We start from the raw sequence: 20015 nt of genomic DNA on the forward strand, positions 1-20015 counted from the left end.
TTAATCTCAGTGGGAATTTGTTACAGTATACTAATAATAACTGTCAGCAAATGTGTTAATGTGTTTGTCTCATTAGTTGAAACCATGAAACTCAAGAGTTGATTTATAAGGGGGAGTTACTTCTTGGATCTGGTTCTCCTTTGATAAGACTGTCTGTGCACTTTGCCAAAACCATTTTTATGACTAAATGGCAAGGGTGACATATTTCCACATCAGCAGACTGGCACACAGCCTTACATCAGTGTGGACAGTGTCCAGGCACTTTCAACACAGCGGGATCCAGCTGTCCAGGACAGAGGAGAAAGAGACAGAGAGACAGGACTGTATCTACAGTACAGTATGTCTGTATGAGAGAGAGAGAGAGAGAGAGAGAGGGAGAGACAGTGATGGAGAGGATTGTATGTACAGGAGTGTGTGTGTATGAAAGAGAGAGAGAGAAAGAGAAAGAGAGAGAGAGACTGGACAAGAGTGAAAAGGATAAAGGATACAGTCAGCATGAAATTGATAAAATAGAGCATGGAACTGATAAAAAGCAATGAAAGATTGTGCACTGCTAACCCCGAAGCACTGTAAGTCAATAATGTTGGAGGGGGTGTGGATATGGAGGTGAGGAGAGTGTGACAATGTCCTGGAAGACCCTTGTCAGAACCAGACTAGCAGACCTGTCTGAATGGCAAATAGACAATGTCAGAGAAAGTTATTTTCTAGCAGCTGATGACACTCTGAGGCTCTATTTTGAAAGTATGACACAACATTAATAAACTGACATTATCTTTGCTGTAGACATAAACTGTAATTGAATGGGGCCAATGATATACATTGTCTGTATCTGAGATGACCTGAAGCATAAATAGGCAGAGTATTTTGTCAGGATTTCAGTGAGACGTATTTGTCCTTTATTTAATCAGGGGAATCCCTTTGGGACAATATACATCCAATACATACAATATAAATCCCATTGGAATTCAGTTTCATAGATAGAATCCAATCGTTTGTTTCCTGGGATAACTCTCAGAGTGATGAAAATCAGTGAGAGATCTATGAAACATCAAAGTAGAGATGTATGTCTCTGCTTCAGATTCAGTTGAATCTCTTGCATCACTTGAGGGGAACCTGTAGTATCTCATAGGTACTTGATAACTGTACATCACAGCATATTCTCCAATATACTGTACAATCAATCTACTGAGGTGTGAGCAGACATATACTGTACTGTATAAGCCCATAGAGATCAATTGTGTACTTACAGTACTGTAGCTGTGACATCAAATCAAATCAAACTTTATTTGTATAGCACATTTCATACACAGAGGCAACACAATGCGCAATGAGCAATATTATCTCAAGAGTGCACAATTCATCAACATGTTCATACAGACCTTTGTATATGACCGTAAATAACTTAATAACAGGGCTTATGATGCTTATACCAAACTAGTTCTTTAAATCTGACAACGGTGCAACACATCTAGGCTGGAAACAAGGAGGTGAAGTGAATAGTGTTTACAGTATGTTTCATATCAAGGTTCGTTCTTTGGACAGTGCTTCTTATCAGCTGCTGTGATACTGTAGATCAGGATGGTAATGTTGTTGTGGTTTCTCATTCATCTGTTACTGTAGGGTCCAGACAGCATTGTTGACCCTTTTCAGGTAGGGATCAGAGGAATGTCATATGGGGCAAAGTACTAAGAACAACGCAGACTTCTGGACTGTACCTTCCCTGTGTTTTTGACAGGATATCTTATCTTCAACTAATCATACTTTAATCATAATTTTTACAGCTCACTTATCTGGCCCCTGGGTGATTACTGTTTTTTTTGCTTCCCTATGTAGGGGTGGGTCGTATGCCCACCTCCCTTGTTCTCTGTAAAGCGCATTGTGTTGCCTCTGGGTATGAAATGCGCTATACAAATAAAGCTTTGATTTGATTTGAACTATCAAACGAAATGAAAGCTTCACAGTATTACAAAATCTCACAATTTCACTCACAGAGTAAGAGAATGTTAATAGAGGCGAGTGTTCCATGATAATGGGGAAATACAGTAAAGACCAGAGATTAGAAAGTGATACTTAAGTTAACACAACATCAGTTATACAACATAACTCACACTGAAATGCATCATAACAGACTCATATTGTCATATCAAAAAACAAAACCTACTCATTCTTTCTTGGTCTACTATGTGGAGCATTCAAACCTTGAATACAGTAGGCATGACATGGCATCTGATTGATACATTGTTGACTATTTTAGGGGAAGGGTGGGGGGAGGAGGATGGCAGAGAGAGAAGAGAGTGGTGAGAGATCAATACCAGTTTATACCAAGATCTGTAGTCACCGTAGGCTATCTAGAGAGCATCATGACTGGGAACAGCACAGCGTGGTATGGGAACTGCACTGTCCTCAACAGCAACACACTGCAGAAGGTGGTGAGGACAGCCCAGCGCATCTGTGGATGTGAGCCTCTTGCCATCCAGGAACGATACACGAGTTGGAGTGTCAGAAAAGCCCACAAGCACACAGACCCAAGCCATCATTAGTATCACTTTACTGTGTGCATTTAATTATGTATTTATTTGTGATAATGTAAATGTTAATTTTACAAATCCTCCCCCCTTCCAAAAGTGTGCATGTGCGTGCACATGCTTGTGTGTGTACATGTGCAAATGAACGTGCACAACTATATATTGCACAACTATACATTTACACATGGCTATACATTTCATATACTGTACTGCACATACAATGAGGTGTGTGTATGTGTGTGTGTGTGTGTGTCTGTGTTGGCATGCACATGCATGTGTGAGAGAAAGTAAGAGAGGAAAAATATTGTCATCATGGCTGAACATTATTAATACTGTAATTATGTGTGGTATGTTCTTGTAAGTTGTGTGTGGTGTGGATACTGTACACTGAATAAGTGTGACAAAATTGACAGCAAACTTTAATTGCATTTTTCTCAAAAACATGCTTTGGTGCCTTTGGATATGTAATCAGCCATAACTTGCTTGAGAAATAATATTGGTACCATTGGAAAGCTCCTCTTTCCATTGGTGTATATAACTCAAAATGTGTTATCAGGATTTTTTTTTATTGGCTCCGCCCAGTGGCCGCTGGTGGAGGGTATATTTTCGGTTGTGTTATTTCTTTTGTTCGTTGGTTCATTTGTTCGTTCGTTCGGTCACATAACAGGATTATACAAAATCTACCAGAGCGATTTTCATGAAACTCGGTGGAGGGGTGTAGTATGGGCCAAGTTAAAACACATTACATTTTGGTGCAGATCAAAATCACTGGGCGGATACACAAATTAAAAGAAAAAAAACATTTGCCATACTTGGACCGACTCCTACTCTTTATATTTACTTCTCTGCAGGATTTCCTATACCGCCGGTGGCCGAGCGGTACATACCAGTCTAGCAATATGTCATCCTGCGTTCGATTCCCAGGTTCAGCTTTTGATATCAACTTTTTTTTTTTTCTGTTTACGCCCACTATTGTCTTATGTTTCTATGCATGTAAAACAAAATCATATCTGACTCAAGAAAAACAAATCAGATAAACACTGTATTAGGAACATTTTCTTAGCCTGGATCCTGTGGTATTAGCCTACATATAAATCATAAGCTACCTGCACATCTGGGCTGAGGTTTTGCCCCTTGAGTGTCAGGTTTCACTAACTATGTGTTCTTTTTAATTTGAGTGTTGAAGCAAATGACATTTTTTTTATTATCTGTCACATAGCAGGATTATACAAAAACTACCAGAGCGATTGAAACATCCCACAAACTATTTTCTACTAAATGCACTCATATGAAAAAAGATAGGGACAGTCAAACCGTGCTGCTTTATCTATACATTTTTTATCAACTTACACATTCATGCGTGGAAACCTGTGCTCTGAGAATGCTTTCTAGTCTTTCTTTCTTCTTTTAAGCTTACACATTGCCTGGTGGCCGAGCAGTTAAGGCATTAGTCTCATTAATTTTTTTGAATTTTTATTGCGGGTTCGAGCCGCGAGGAAGATGTTGATTTTTCTTTAGAGAACGTTGGCTCTTTGTTACAATGAGGAATCAAGTCAGCTTTAGATCATGTTAGATAGCAACTTTATTTATTTGCGGTTTAAGCAACCCATATTATCTTATGTTTCTATGCATGTAAAACAAAATAATATCTGAGGATTACACAAAAACTACCAGAACAATTTTCACGAAATCTTGATGGAGGGGTGTAGCATAAGCCAACTTAGAAACCATCCCAGAGACATGGACACTGGGCTAATGACCCTCTACCCCTTCCAGAGACATGGACACTGGGCTAATGACCCTCTACCCCTCCCAGAGACATGGACACTGGGCTAGTGACCCTCTACCCCTCCCAGAGACATGGACACTGGGCTAGTGACCCTCTACCCCTCCCAGAGACATGGACACTGGGCTAGTGACCCTCTACCCCTCCCAGAGACATGGACACTGGGCTAGTGACCCTCTACCCCTCCCAGAGACATGGACACTGGGCTAGTGACCCTCTACCCCTCCCAGAGACATGGACACTGGGCTAGTGACCCTCTACCCCTCCCAGAGACATGGACACTGGGCTAGTGACCCTCTACCCCTCCCAGAGACATGGACACTGGGCTAGTGACCCTCTACCCCTCCCAGAGACATGGACACTGGGCTAGTGACCCTCTACCCCTCCCAGAGACATGTACACTGGGCTAGTGACCCTCTACCCCTCCCAGAGACATGGACACTGGGCTAGTGACCCTCTACCCCTCCCAGAGGCATGGACACTGGGCTAGTGACCCTCTACCCCTCCCAGAGACATGGACACTGGGCTAGTGACCCTCTACCCCTCCCAGAGGCATGGACACTGGGCTAGTGACCCTCTACCCCTCCCAGAGACATGGACACTGGGCTAGTGACCCTCTACCCCTCCCAGAGGCATGGACACTGGGCTAGTGCCCGTCCTTTTATACCCCCCAGAGGAATGAAAACTGGACTTAATTTCTGTATATACTGTAGTTTTGTAACTTAAATCTTCTGTTATTGTCTATAACGGCTGACTGAAAATATTACACAAGTACACAATATATGTTCAGTTGTGTTCATACATGACCACCTCTCATGAACACCACAATCAGTTACACCACCAAAAAGCTTACTCTTCAATGGTGCAAGTGTGTTATATTTATACTGAGGAGTGAGTTTAACCATTTCAACTCAATTACACCAACAAAATGCATTAATGGGCGGAGCCCTGTGCTCTCTGAGCACCCTTTCTAGTTAAAAATATTGTTATATCGTATCGATATCGTGAACCCAATACCGTGTATCATATCATATTGTGAGCTGAGTGTATCGTCACACCCCTACTCCCCTGTATAAATGTCTCCATATAGTAGTGCAAACAAATCCAGGCAACTGGTAACACTCCCTGTGAACAATTCATTTTTCAAGCACTAAAAGACCTACTGTACAAACACCTCTGAACTTTGTGGATTTAGAAAGTAGACAGGCTCCTAAGTATAGTAGACTATACTTTTACTGAGAGGCCAAGCATAGTTTATGCACAAAGCAAAATGTACTTCGCAATGGGAAAAATAATTTTGGCGAGCGCCCCCAGGTGGTGGGCTCTGGTACATGTGTGACGGACACACACACCACTAACACCACTAACGTACAGGGATCAATCTAATAGTCTGGTTCCCCCTCTCTTTTGATTCATAAGGGGGAGTTACTTTTCGGATCCAGTTCAGCTTTGATAAGACTGTCTGTGCACTTTGCCAAAATCATTTTTTGACTAATGGCAAGGGTGACATATTTCTACATCAGCAGACTGGCACACAGCCTCACATCAGTGTGGACAGTGTCCAGACACTTTCAACACAACCGCAGAACGAGACAGAGAGACATGATTGTACAGTATGTACAGTATGTGTGTATGAGAGAGAGAGAGAGAGAGAGAGAGAGAGAGAGACCGAGAGAGAGACTGGACAAGAGTGAAAAGGATAAAGGATACCGACAGCACAAAATTGATAAAAAGAGAACAGAAAAAGCCATGAAAGTTTGTGTACTGCCAACCCCGAAGCACTGTAAGTCAATAATGTTGGAGGGGGTGTGGATATGGAGGTAGGAGAGTGTGACAATGTCCTGGAAGATCCTTGTCAGAACCAGACTAACAGACCTGTCTGAATGGCAAATAGACAATGTCAGAGAAAGTTATTTTCTAGCAGCTGATGACACTCTGAGGCTCTATTTTGAAAGTATGACACAACATTAATAAACTGACATTATCTTTGCTGTAGACATAAACTGTAATTGAATAGAATCAATTAAATACATTGTCTGTGTCTGAGAGAGGTCAATTGTCTATGACCTGAAGCACAAATAGGCAGAATATTTTATCAGGATTTCATTGAGATGTATTTGTCCTTTATTTATTCAGGGGATACCCTGATAGAGAATATAAAACACATTGAGATTCAGTTTCATAGATAGAATCCAATCTTTTGTTTCCTGTGATAACTCTCAGAGTGATGAAAATCAGTGTGAGATCTATGAAACATCAAAATAGAGATGTATGTCTCTGCTTCAGATTCAGTTGTATCTCTTGCATCACTTGAGGGGAACCTGTAGTACCTCATACTGTAGGTACTTAATTACTTTGCACCACTGCATATTATCCAATATACTGTGCAATGAATCTACTGAGGGGTGAAAAAAAGTCATACAACAAACCAAGATCAGCATTGTGATGTTTGTGCAACAGGCATATATACAGTATACGCCCCCATGCCCATAGAGATCAATTGTGTACTTAGCTGTGACATGAGCAATGAGCACTAATAATATTATTTTTGTGCACTCTTGAGATATTATCTCAAGAGTGCTCAATTCATCAACATGTTTATACAGACCTTTGTATATGACCGTAAATAACTTAATAACAGGGCTTATGATGCTAATACCAAACTAGTTCTTTAAATCTGACAACGGTGCAACACATCGAGACTGGAAACAAGGAGGTGAAGTGAATAGTGTTTACAGTATGTTTCATATCAAGGTTCGCTCTTTGGACAGTTCTTCTTATCAGCTGCTGTGATACTGTAGATCAGGATGGTAATGTTGTTGTGGTTTCTCATTCATCTGTTACTGTAGGGTCCGGACAGCATTGTTGACCCTTTTCAGGTAGGGATCAGAGGAATGTCATATGGGGCAAAGTACTAAGAACAACGCAGATCTATTGAACTGTACCTTCCCTGTGTTTTTGACAGGATATCTTATCTTCAACTAATCATACTTTTCCCACTTATCAAAAGAAAACAGAGCACCGAGGGATTCACCGAGGGACTTTAGTTAGTGTAGACACCATCTCACGTGAGTCATTAATACAGTGTAGCTGCACAATTAAAGTCTGCCATCTGCACAGTCACCAGGCCACAACAGAAGACTTCATGCAATTAACAGCAATCAACAGCCAAAGCGGGGGATAGGCTAATCAACAGTCAATGTGGGGGACAATCAACAGGTCTGACAGTAATGAGTTGAGGCCAATACAAGAATGGGAATTTCTCCAAATACACGATCCGGTCAAGGACTGTACAGTAGATCAGCCAAATTTTGATTCTGATCTGAGCCTATCTGATGTCTGCAATATCTGTTTAGACTGAGGCAATTTGTTTGAATTGATTGATTAGCTCTTTGAACCCTAATAGATAACTGGCATCCGATCAGGTGCACACCTGCAATATCTGATGCCCCATTTTAGATGGACTCTTCCCTCCCTCAGTAAACTAACTCTTGAAGCATGAATGCAACAATCAAGGACACAATGGAATGTTGCCAGAGATGAAGCAGAGGGTCTGGGTAAAAAGTTACAGTGTGGTGCAACTGACACCAAAATTACATTTTTATCCAGTGCCAATCATTGTATCTCTGCCTTCTGTGTGCGTATAATTTCTGCTATTATCAACTTTATTTGATTTATTTGATTTATAATTTATTTATTTATGAATAAATTATAAATAGATTCTCACGGTGTTGATTCAAATTACTTTGCGTCCTTTACAGAATAGCCTTTCATGGGAGGGTGCTCATTCAAAAATGTTTTTATTTTCGAATTTTAATATAGGCCGAAAAGAAATGGTAAGAACACCAACAGAGAAAGAATGACCATTGGCCGCTGCCAGACCTGCACGTGACCGTCCACTAATCGATAAATACAGCGTCGGCGGTGACTGTACCTTCAGCTCGGCTCTGTCCAAAGAAAGCACTTCCCAATTTTACATCTCCCTCGGTTTTTTTTTTTTTTTTTTACAACCGCGTTTGGAGAGCCAGCGCCTCCTTTCGTGCACTTGTTATTTGCTCCTCCCCTTACCGGTTAAATGTCCGCTCGGTGATTCGGTTCATCGCAGTCATGTCAGAGGACCTGTAGAGTATAACAACTTTAGTGCAGCAAGTATTTCTGAGTTTTGCCACTTGCGTTAACAAACCTCAGTCATGAAGACCTTACTTGCTGCCTACTCCGGTGTCCTTAAAGGTAAGATCGATTTTGGATTGAAATGCAATAGTTTGCATACAAACATCCGACATCCTGCGCCGTGGCTTCATATTAATTGGATCCACCCAGCGCTACCTACAAACCCATCACGCGTTAAATTCGACACATTAATTTCCACACATAAATTTCGCCGTCAATATGTGCTATTTTTTCCCACCAGGGGCCAGATGCTGTTCGGCCCCCAGGAGCCTATTTATTGGTCCTAAAGTTTTAATTATACCCCCACTAACGTGTCAAGTGCTGGTTCCTTTCGCTTTATTTTATTAAACAAAACAAGATACACATAGCCTTCTGTAATATGACTAGTGTATTTGTCATTAAATGGTGGAACAAATCATGTGAATGTAGATATTGTTGAAACTAATCACCTCGTCTTGTATTTGAGTATATTGATTTTGTTCAGTGTTTGATATTGTTCATTTTGTGTTTTATAATAACATTTGTTTCAATTCTGCTGCATCTTAGAATCAGATTATTTTTTTTGGTTTAATTTGCCGTTTTAGTTTATGTAGCCTACTGGCAATTTGCTTTCGGGCCTGGTGCCTAACATGGAGAGAACATTGGACAGGGTACAGGGAGGAGGACAGTGCAAAGATAGGACAGTGCAAGGAGCAATACAAAATACCAGTGCAAGATAAGATAAACAATATACAAAGTGTACTGCGGTCAGTGTATATACATTGTGTGTACTGTGTATGTGAGTGTGTGCGGCGTGATATATGAGTGTGGTGTGTCCTATGTACAACATTCCGTGGTCATGTGCAAGTGTCTCTCAATAGTGCTGTCTTTAGACACCTCATCAATACTGTCACTACATGTGTGTTTGTCACAGTGTAGGCTAGTTAAATCACAGTGATGTTCCGACTCTGGTTGTCAGTGGACATAATTGGAGCGTGTTTTCTGGCTCGGGCCATAGCAGGAGTGAGAGTGAACCAGTAGTGGGCAGATACAGCATGAGCCAAAGACAGTAGCCTTGTAGCTGCTGCCTTGACCCGGACCCTCTGGCGCTGATCCCGTCCCGCCTGATTCCCCCTGACGCGGGGCTTAAGCAACGTTGACTTCCTGCTCTGTGTGGCTGCTGTAGTCTTTGACAACATGGCGCAGGGTTATTTTGAGACGTAAAAATGGGATTACCTGGCTCTGTGGGGAGAATCTTCTCAGCCAAGCCAGTGTTATTGATCTTGATTAGCATAAGTCCCCCTCAGGAACTAATTCTGTGTGGTATCGTGTTGGCTGTTCCCATGTAGCTTTACCCTGGTGAAACTGTGTCCTGGTTTTATTGGGGAGTAAGGGGGCCATTTTGGTGACTGTGAGTGACTCAGTCGTGTAGTGATAGGTGGTGGCTGGTTGAGTCGAGTTGATGTGTTGTAAATTAGCTCTATGTCTCAGAGATTTGGAGACGTTGTTTGTTCAGGGTCTCTTAAGTCTCTCTAGTGTACTTAAGTACTTGTTTGTAATGTGTTTCTGTGTATTTTAGAGACATGAGAGACCGGGAATGATTCAGGAGATTGTTACAGTCTGATTTTCTTCATATTGTGCGCACTGTCTCAGAATGTGAGGGCGTAACTGTGCCTTAATCTATTTGAAAATGGATGTTAATTTACAAAATGGGTCATTTTCAGTCACTACCCTACCCCTCTCTCTGTCCTCTAGGCACCGGCTCCAGCATCCTCTCGGCCTTGCAGGACTTGCCATCTGCTCCTTGGCCTTCCAGATCCAAGATGGAGAAACATCTACAAGTCATCTCTGTGCTGCAGTGGGTCATCAGTTTCCTGGTATTGGGTGAGTGTGTGTGTTCTAGTGGGTTTATTTGTCACATAGTACAGGATACAGGTACAATTTACAATAAGGTGCGTTTGCCTCTTTCTGTCTGTGTGATGTCACTAGAGGCAAAGACATAGTTAGTTAATATAGGCCCATTGGCATATATTGTACTGGGATTCTCATAAGCAGGTCAAGCCTATAGGCTTCTCTTGCTCTCGCTCTCTCTCTCGCTCTCTCGCTCTCTCTCGCTCTCGCTCTCTCTCTCTCTCTCTCTCTCTTACTCTCTTGGGTCTGATTGGGTTAGCAGTAGCAGTGGTGGGGTGGCTGGTGACCAGGCCTCCTCATGTTGTGTCCTACAGAGGTGCTCATACCTGTCCCCCACGTTCTCTTCCTTCTCCCCAGGCACAACCTGCACTGTGCTGTTGATCTACATGTTCTGCACGGACTGCTGGGTCATCGCTGCCATGTACACCACCTGGCTCATATTCGACTGGAACACACCGAAAGAAGGTAAGCCACCTGAGGATGTTACAGCAAACACGGTCGGATGTCGTGTGCACAGGTGTGTGTGGATGTGAGTGAAACTTTATACATTTTTATCCAATGCATCAACATGTACTCTCCGCAGGTGGCCGGAGGTCCTCTTGGGTGAGGAACTGGACCATGTGGTCTTACTTCAGAGACTACTTCCCCGTCAGGGTGAGTGAAAATCTGTACGTGCGTGTGTGCGCACGTGTGAGAAAGTGAGATTCGTTACATTGAATGAAGTATCCGGACCTTGATATTCTATGGGAAAGTATGTACATAAACAAGGATGAAGGGGTCGGTATCTTGTCAGCCCGTGCAAAAGCTACACGATAACATCTGTATTTTTTTCTGCGGTACAGCTACAGTATGAAGGGTCATTGGTACTATCATTGATAGTACAGGAACTAGCACAGGCTTGTAGGGAGATAAGGTTATCAATGAATGGATGGAGTATCAGCAGTTGGTTCCAGGCTGCTCCTTGTCCCCTATTGATTATGGTGGGAGGTGGATGCTAGTAGAGACTTTGTCCAGCCTGATAGGAGAGAATGCTCAGTGCTGAGTGGGTGATATTCTACTGTTGCTCCTTCACACCTGGAGCTGGAGTTTCTATCCTGGGGTGTGGTTCTCATGCAGTTCCAATACCTCCCCCCCAAAACACACACTCACCACACGCATACACACGCACACACACACACACACACACACACACACACACACACACATATACACACACACACACACACACACACACACACACACACACACACACACACACACACACACACACACAGTCGCCTCCACACACATACACACACACATGCATGCACATGGTATTGGTTTTCTAGTCCAGCCTTAAATCAAAGTTTGTCAAATCAAATGTTGTCTTCTTTTAGGAAATCACAGTAATAGAAGTCAAGGTTTAGCACTGAGATGATGAGGTGATTTGATATCATTAGTTCAGTACTGATTCTGTGGAATATATCAAAACTTTATTTGTTAATAAAACACATTCCAACCTAGTACTTCTGTATGTATTTGTTGATTTCTTTGATCACTAGTGTCTTGTCAAATGCTCACTCTCTCTCTCCCTCTCTCTCCCCCCCCTCTCTCTCTCCCTCTTTCTCTCTCTCTCTCTCTCTCTCTCTCTCTCTCTCTCTCTCAGCTGAGTGTTTGTAGGCCCTAATGCCACATAATATTAATTAGCCAATATTAACTCCATCATCTCAAGTAGTTTTGCTGAGTGAATCCATCCACACTCACTGTAATATCAAAATGTTATGTAGGATTATTCACCCATTATCTATTTTACTCAAACCTTCGATAAGCAAACATAACTTCTGATAGGGGTCCTGACCTCTTCACATTATGTGGAATGAGGGTGAAAGGCCAACTTGCCTATCAATAAATTGAGTCAAGATGACCAACACTGGTGGATTTAAGAGTCCTAGTTATCTCTGGAGCTTGGACTTGTCTTACTGTTTTGTACTTTGATCACTGTTTGGTATTTGTCTGTATTGTTGGCCTGATGAGCTCATTGTTAATTGGTCTGGTAGCTGTCACTGAAGGGGGAATAACCTTGTCGTGATAAGATGTCTGTAGTACAGTGCAAAGTCTCCGCTGTTAATAAGACTGGTTAGGCTGGGTACCATTATTTGTCTGAGTGAGGGGTATTGCTATATGTCACTTCCTACCACAGAACTACTGGGTAATCCACCCTCCTACAGGCTGTGATGTAGCGTCTCCCACCTTCATCATTAGACCTGGATGCCTGCTTGGAAGGACGATGTGCGTGCCTGAGTGTGTAAGCGCAAGGGTGTGCGCGCACGTGCATCCATAGTGCAATCATCAAGTCTCCATGTCTCTTTCTTGTATTGTATGCCTGGACAGTAGTTGACTGGCACCCGGCAACAGTACATTAGTCCCACCAAATGGTAATCCCTGTACATCAGTCATAACATCTCTGAGGGAACCCTGCCGTAAATCTCCTGGAGATCTAATCTGCTAATGTGGTTGTGCAACTGCCTAGTTCGACTAATGCTACTCTATGGGAGGCTGGTTTACACTCACGTCTTTGTGTTCCCTTTCAGTTTCTTCCATAAGTGTGTCATTGGGTGACTCGCTTCACTGGAGACCCTCTGTCACCACAACTGTTCAATATTTCTAAACACAATGGATTGAAATCGGTATTACGGAATAAATAGAATTGTTGTTTATAGCGACAGGTGAAAGATGAACATACTGTACAGTAGGTAGGTAGAGTAGGTACTTTATTTATCCGTGGGGGGAATTGTGTTACAGCAGTGAGGACAACATAAAGGCACAATCAGGGACTAATTACAGTAGGTACACAGAATATAAAAATATGCAAAATATACCAAATTTACACAACAAAGTTTATAATCTCAAGCTGTACAATACAGTGTGCAATACAGTGTCAAATCAAATAAAGAGTATTCCATGATGATAAATAATAATTGAAATGTAAACTGTCATGCTGGCTCAGGTCCAGGGTGTCTAGCCAGTCATGGGATGCATTGAACAGCCTGATTGCAGCTGGTAGGAAGGACCTATGGCACTAAGTAGGACCTTATGACCTGTTATTATTTTATGGCTGTAATTTAAAATACATAAAGAAAGGTAGTAGGTCATATTTTGGATAGACTGATAGTTCTAAGAAGATATGGGTTTTGAGGTCAAACAGACTATAATTTAATGCTTGTTTACCATAGTGCATGATTGCCTTTTGGGCATCGTGGGGGGACAAGGGCCTTGTAAATGACACTCATGTGCTATCATATATTTATCTCCTGAAATTGCCTGACAGATCTCTCAAAGATTTAGTATAGGCATTTAATGCATTTGAGAATGGACTGGAGCCGGTATAATCAACCAACATTACAAGTTGCAACAGGGGAACGATGCCCAGCATCAAAGTACAGAAAAGTTCAACCTCCAATCGACATTATGTTCATATACCCCTGAATCAAAATGTTCACACATTTGTCTCTCTCTGTCTTCCGACTGTATCTTTCAGCTCATTAAGACCCACAACCTGCTGCCCAGCCGTAACTACATCTTTGGCTACCACCCACACGGCATCTTTTGTTTTGGAGCCTTCTGTAACTTTGGGACTGAGGCCACGGGTTTCTCCAAGAAGTTCCCGGGCATCAAGCCCTCCTTGGCCACCCTGGCAGGAAACTTCAGGCTGCCAGTGCTGAGAGACTATCTGATGTCTGGAGGTGAGGAGGGTTGATGGGTTCTGTTCTATATACGGAGGCCTCATTGGTACTCTGAAAGATAGGCTACTGATAACAGAACTGTATCTACCGAGGCTAATCTTTTAGAGTACTCTTGAGCTTTGTCCTATTGCACAGCTCTAACATAATCCCTGTCTGCCTACCTGTATTTGCTGATCTTGCTTGCTGTAAGGAACTGTGGTCTAAATCTGGTCTTTTTAATCTCCTTTTTAAACATCCACAATGTTGTATGCACAGTACTCTACTCATTTTCCACTTTTACCTTAGATAGTAATTGTTATGTCTACTGTGATTTCAATGTCCATATACTGTAAAGAATTAGAATAATCATAAAGATTGAGACATATTGACAATGTACATTACTGCCTACCACATTGTTTGTTGGATTTGTGTATAGCCTAATTGATGATCCTAACTCCATCCTCCTTTCCTATATCTCAGGTATCTGCCCAGTGAACAGGAACTCCATTGACTACCTCCTCTCAAATAATGGAACGGGAAACGCAGTGGTCATTGTTGTTGGGGGCGCGGCAGAATCTCTGGACTGTGCGCCAGGCATGAATTGTGTTACCCTGAAAAAACGAAAGGGATTTGTGAAACTGGCCCTCCAGCAAGGGTGAGATTAACATATGTCCCAACCACACACACCTCCCCCACATAGCTAATCAGTGTACATGGTACAAATGAGCACAAATTGACACACCATGTGATTTGGCAAATCCTGACTGCACGTGTAGTAACTGATCCATGTGGCTGTGCTCCTCCTGGCATACAAAAACACAGAACAAAGGCCAAGGGACGTGCTCAGATTAAGTCCCAGCAAACTAGTGTGAACTGACTAGTTCTCTATGTAGCACTATAACTGGAGTATCACTCCCAGATCCAGTGGGGGACATTTTACAATTACACTGATTACATTTGACATTTTTCAGAGACCCCAAGCCTAGTTCATACATAAATTAAGTCTAGTCATGGATTATAGATACTCTGGTTGTAACGTCTAAATAGGCTTAGACCTTAGAGCTTAAAATGCTGTTATGTAGGCCCACATTCATAACAAATCTGATGAAGTACTGTATCTTAAGTGCAGTGGCTACTGGGAAATTTGGGTCACTTCGTTCTGGAAATGTTTTTTTCATGACTGATGTAAACAAATGTAAACATGTGAAACAACCAAATGGCTAACCATTCAGAACAAAGCTACTGTAACACATTAAACCCTTCAAGTAACTTGAGGAGGATGATGCTAACCTGCTCTCTCCCTCAGGTCTGATCTGGTGCCAGTGTACTCGTTTGGGGAGAACGATGTGTACAAGCAGGTGATCTTCGAGGAGGGGACTTGGTGGAGACTAGCCCAGAGGAAGCTCCAGAAGCTGCTGGGCTTTGCTCCCTGTCTGTTCCATGGCTGTGGCCTCTTCTCAGCAGACAGCTGGGGAATGGTGCCTTACTGTAAGCCCATCATCACCGTCGGTGAGTAAAACCTTTGGGTTACTTTTTTTATTTATTTTTTTACAAGGATATAAAACCTCAGATAAGCTGTACATATTTTACTTAAAGCTACAATCATTGATTTTATTCACATTGTCAAAACTAATTAAAACAACCTGATATCAGATTGAGCCATAGTGTCCTAATAGCGTTCTACTTCAATGTCTCATCCCTACGGGTCGCCATGTCTGGTTTTATTCCAGCTTTTTTTGCCTGTGTTGTCAATAGCTGGCCTGTGCCTTAAAGATAGGCTATATACTGTACTGTATGCGTTTTAACCTTTTATTTGTAAACAAGTCTCTTACTGCCATCTAGTGGTAAATAAAATCAGTGATTGATGAAGTTATTTCAATCTTTAAATGAATGATTTATTTCACTATTGTTCAAAGGTTATATCTGGCATGTTATCAGCAAGCAGTTCAAGGTCATTCACTTGTTCATCTTTAGTTAACAGAACCATCCACAGTCAATATTTACCGACCCCCGACATCCACTACTTATTAATGTTTAATGTTCTAGTGCCCATCAAACTATTGATATACTGTACGACTGTTACTAATATTTTTTTATTTTTTTATTTTTTTTTAGTTGGTGAGCCAATCACAGTGCCAAAGGTTACGGACCCTACTCAGGACATGATAGATCTTTATCATTCCATGTACATCAAATCCCTCCAAAGCCTCTTTGATAAGTACAAGACCCGCTTCGGCCTGAAGGAGACGGACATCCTGCATGTTCAATGAGAGAGAGAGGGACTCTGGGACCCTCTGAACTGAGAGCACTGTGGCTGCTGCTTCAAACCCGCCCCTACACTCTCGTGCCTGGCTCTGATCCATCACTGAACTTGAATCTCTACACATTTGTGTATAAACCCACACTCTCATCCTGTACACAAGACTTAAGTTCCTCCTCTCAGGGTGAATCGGTAGGTTTAGGAGGCCTTACAGAATAACCTTACAGTATCTGTCCTTGTATCGGGCCGTGCCTCTGTCCATGGCAAGTCTCAAACTAAAACCCATCCATAGTTGTTTCTCATGACAGCAGATATGAGGGTGTGTTGTTTGGGCTATGTTGTTTCTCATGACAGCAGATCTGAGGGTGTGTTGTTTGGGCTATGTTGTTGTACAATCAGGCACTGTCATGTGAAATAGGAGTAGAAGTTCCACTAGATGGCACTATGAGTTGACACTTCAACCAACATTCAACAAGAAGCAAAGTCAATATCCCTTTACTAAACCTAGAATCCCTTCTTTTTCTTGCTTCATGCACAAACAATGCAGTTGCAAGGTATTGCCTTACCAATGGGTAAATACTGGTTGATGAAGCCAAAGACCTGTTAGTGAACCCCTGACCTCCCCTTCCAAAAGCATACAATATATCAAAATATAATTGTATGATGCCACTAAGTATTAATTGTATTTTGTGGAGAGGAAAGGCATTCCATGGCGAAACTGATGCTTTTCCCCAATGAAAATGACCTATGCAATTTTTGTATATGTGATGACTCACTGAAGTCTTTGTCTAAAAAGTGACTGTGCCTTTAATAGTCCTCTGCCGAGTAAGCTTGTTGACCACAATAGCCAATTCTAAAGAAAGAAAGATAGCCAATTCAAAAGACAGAAAGATAGCAAATTCAAAAGACAGAACGCTAGCCAATTCAAAAGGCAATCTGTGATGCTTTTGATTGTTATTTAACCTGCCGTCCTCTCTGTGTCTCTAACCAGAGAGTGAATGAATTGACTGGGCTCCAAAAAGGTGCCTTGAGGCCCAATGTACTGTACAGTAGTTCAGGGAATGAGCTGGTTGAATATTGCGAATTTGAAGATTAGGATGACATGGAATAGGCCTACAGGATGCTGTCTGGCTCTTTAAAAGGTCAGACTCTTGATGGATGAATGAATGAGATAATTTAATAGAAAACCATCACAAAGCATGTACCTTATTTGAAGTTTGAGTTTTGGGCAAATGTAAGCTGTATAAAGGTGTTGCTATCAAATATTTGAATTCACACAAGAATGTTAACCTTGAATTCGCCAAACAGTGTTTTGTCATCGGAAATATCAAGTGTAGGCCTAAACCACCCTGGCAATGATTAGGCTATTGTATGCAAGATGAAAAAACATTTGTTTAATATTGTGGCCTAGTGCCTTGAAAACTAAAAGTGCTGTAGAGGTATTCCTCTTCATGTGACTTGAGAAAAAGCATTGTAGCCTGGAAAAAGCATTGTAGCCTGTACATCTCAGTCTCTAATTCATGTGCAATAAAAAAAAACACAGCAAGGCCTTTATGTTGTGAATAGCATCATTGTTAAATTAAACTTTTGTATGTTTTGAGAATAAACCATGTACATAGTGTATTTTGTTTCCTTATTTACACACTGGCACGTTGATTTGTAACCAGGGCACAATTGCAAATAGACCCTGTCTCATTGGGCTCCCTTGGTAAAATAAATGTTAAATTAAAAAATAAACACATTACAGTTTGGCATTTCATCCTTCAACATACTCAAGAAAAATGAATGCAGTCAGATTTCCAAACAACATGCTCAGATAACTAAGTGAAGTACTGTTCTGAACAGTGCAAATATTTATTTTTCTACCTCTTAGACAATAAGACCACCAGAGATTCTGGAGCGAGCTACAGTATAAGGTTTGGGCTCAAGTTTGGCTCGATGAGTGCGGTTAGATCATAGGCCTACTACAGAGACAACACGAGCCCAATCATTTATCTATCTTATCTGTCATTCAAGAACAACTTTGTAGGCCGCAGTGTGAATAGTATTGTCAGTTGATTTAATTTTTTTGTCAGTTAATAAAAGTTTGTTTTGTCTATAACTAAGAAGAATATATTTACACTAAAAATATAATAAACGGCAAAATTGTGGCTGAATATTCGATTATAGGGAGGGAAAGTAATCTCATCGCCCCCTAGTGGTAGCGTTCCTAATAGGGAGGGAAAGTAATCTCATCGCCCCCTAGTGGTAGCCTTCCTAATGCCGAGAGAATGAATGGGATTTCTCATAGACACGTCTTTTGAAAAATTATATCTTGGTCGCCACCGAAAAGTTAGTAGAATGCCTTAAACGGCAAATACTTGGAGACAAACTTTATTGATTCTGGTGATCATAGTTGATTTTCAATCACAATCCGAATTATGAACATATTTTTCTTAAAATCCATTGACTTTGACTGGAGGAATGGAGCAATTTAGAAAATTTGAAAGAAGGCGAAATACTGTTTGAAATTCTCACAGTTGGTACATTATTAATGTAAAAACACTCACAAGTTCTGATAACTTCACCGAAATGGCTTCGTAGTAAATATTAGAAATTCGGTCTATGGGAGTTCACATTGAAACTCCTCTCCGATAGGAACAAATCCGCTAGGGGCGCATGTTTTCACTTCCCTCCCTATTTGAAGCACCACTAGTCTCGAAAGACTGTACGCACGGTCACCAGCAGGTCACGCTCATGGTCACGCTACTCACGTAACTTCCTCATATTTTCCTGATTTAAAAAAAAATCATGAACGACCGCTGTCGCGCCGTCCCTTTATGTTGACACGGAATCTGACCAATAGCGACATGACCATCCTTTACAAAGTCACGCCTTTATGTAACCGACGCGAAGATTGGCCAATCAGCAATCTACCGGAGCTCATCTCTGAGGGAGACGGATTTTTCCTTCCTGAGGAAGTCCTACTTTGTTTATGTCGCGAAGCTAGCTATCTGACAGCTACCAGTTAGCTAGAGCGTTTACTTTTCCATTTTCTTCCATTTTCCTCTGTACACATTTCTTGCACAGGCAGCGAATAGAAATCTTTACAAGCTTGGGTTTCTGGATGTAGATGATGGGGATATTTTGTTGAATGAAGCGAACGCCTCGGGTGATAGGATGAACCCCCTCCCCGGTCGGGACCTCGCTGTCCCCGCCGCCCCTGTCACACACTCTGGAGCCTCGTCTTCCCGAGCCTTGCATGTAGAGCTCACCTCTCAGCAGGTACAGACAGGACCCACACAGCTGCGCGGTGTACTCACTGGCCATGGATAGAGCTAGAAGAATAAACTAGTTATATTACAGAATTTGCAAAATGCAAGATGATGACTGCAGGCCTACTAACAGTACATACCTAGCTAGCTAACTTGGCTAACTCGCTAAGTTAGCTGGCTAGTTAAGTACTGTAGGGAGCTAGCTAGTTAGTCAACTAGCTAGGGAGCCGGTGTATCTTCAAGGAGGCTAAAGTAGCTAGTTGGTGCTAACTTGAGATAGTATAAGGTACGCTAGCAAGCCCAGGTAGCTAGCTAGTATCAAGCCTCGAGTAGCTCATATCTAGATATCTAGCTCTAACCCCAAGCGAAGTACATTGAATGTCAGCTGGCTGTCTAATTGAGCTACAAAATGTTCAATTAAAATCTCTG

General features: G+C 41.8%; 2 protein-coding genes across 2 annotated transcripts in view; both read left to right on the forward strand.

Annotated features, from left to right (window-relative positions):
- Window positions 1-8386: 8386 nt before the first annotated feature.
- On the forward strand, window positions 8387-17953 carry dgat2 (diacylglycerol O-acyltransferase 2). Its single transcript, XM_084450516.1, has 8 exons — window positions 8387-8541; window positions 10216-10344; window positions 10729-10836; window positions 10955-11025; window positions 13889-14093; window positions 14553-14727; window positions 15379-15581; window positions 16188-17953. Exons 1-8 carry the CDS (start codon window positions 8502-8504, stop codon window positions 16340-16342), a joined length of 1086 nt encoding a protein of 361 aa, XP_084306642.1. The 5' UTR covers window positions 8387-8501; the 3' UTR covers window positions 16343-17953.
- Window positions 17954-19491: 1538 nt separating this feature from the next.
- The window catches only part of uvrag (UV radiation resistance associated gene), a gene marked incomplete at its 5' end in the record, with an annotated part of 81298 nt that continues 80774 nt past the window's right edge, over window positions 19492-20015 (forward strand). The window contains one exon of the mRNA XM_084450558.1: window positions 19492-19596. Within this exon, the coding sequence (XP_084306684.1) occupies window positions 19492-19596 (105 nt within the window). The remainder of the gene's footprint in view (window positions 19597-20015) is intronic.

The sequence above is a fragment of the Borostomias antarcticus genome, assembly GCF_949987555.1.
Source record: "Borostomias antarcticus genome assembly, chromosome: 15".
Lineage (NCBI taxonomy): Eukaryota > Metazoa > Chordata > Actinopteri > Stomiiformes > Stomiidae > Borostomias > Borostomias antarcticus.

Excerpts from the sequence above, each read along its gene's own strand:
- dgat2 (XM_084450516.1), top strand. The coding sequence starts at position 8,502 with ATGAAGACCTTACTTGCTGCCTACTCCGGTGTCCTTAAAG. Across the intron at positions 8,542-10,215 it reads CTACTCCGGTGTCCTTAAAG|GCACCGGCTCCAGCATCCTC; the intron begins GTAAGATCGATT and ends TCTGTCCTCTAG. Across the intron at positions 15,582-16,187 it reads TAAGCCCATCATCACCGTCG|TTGGTGAGCCAATCACAGTG; the intron begins GTGAGTAAAACC and ends ATTTTTTTTTAG.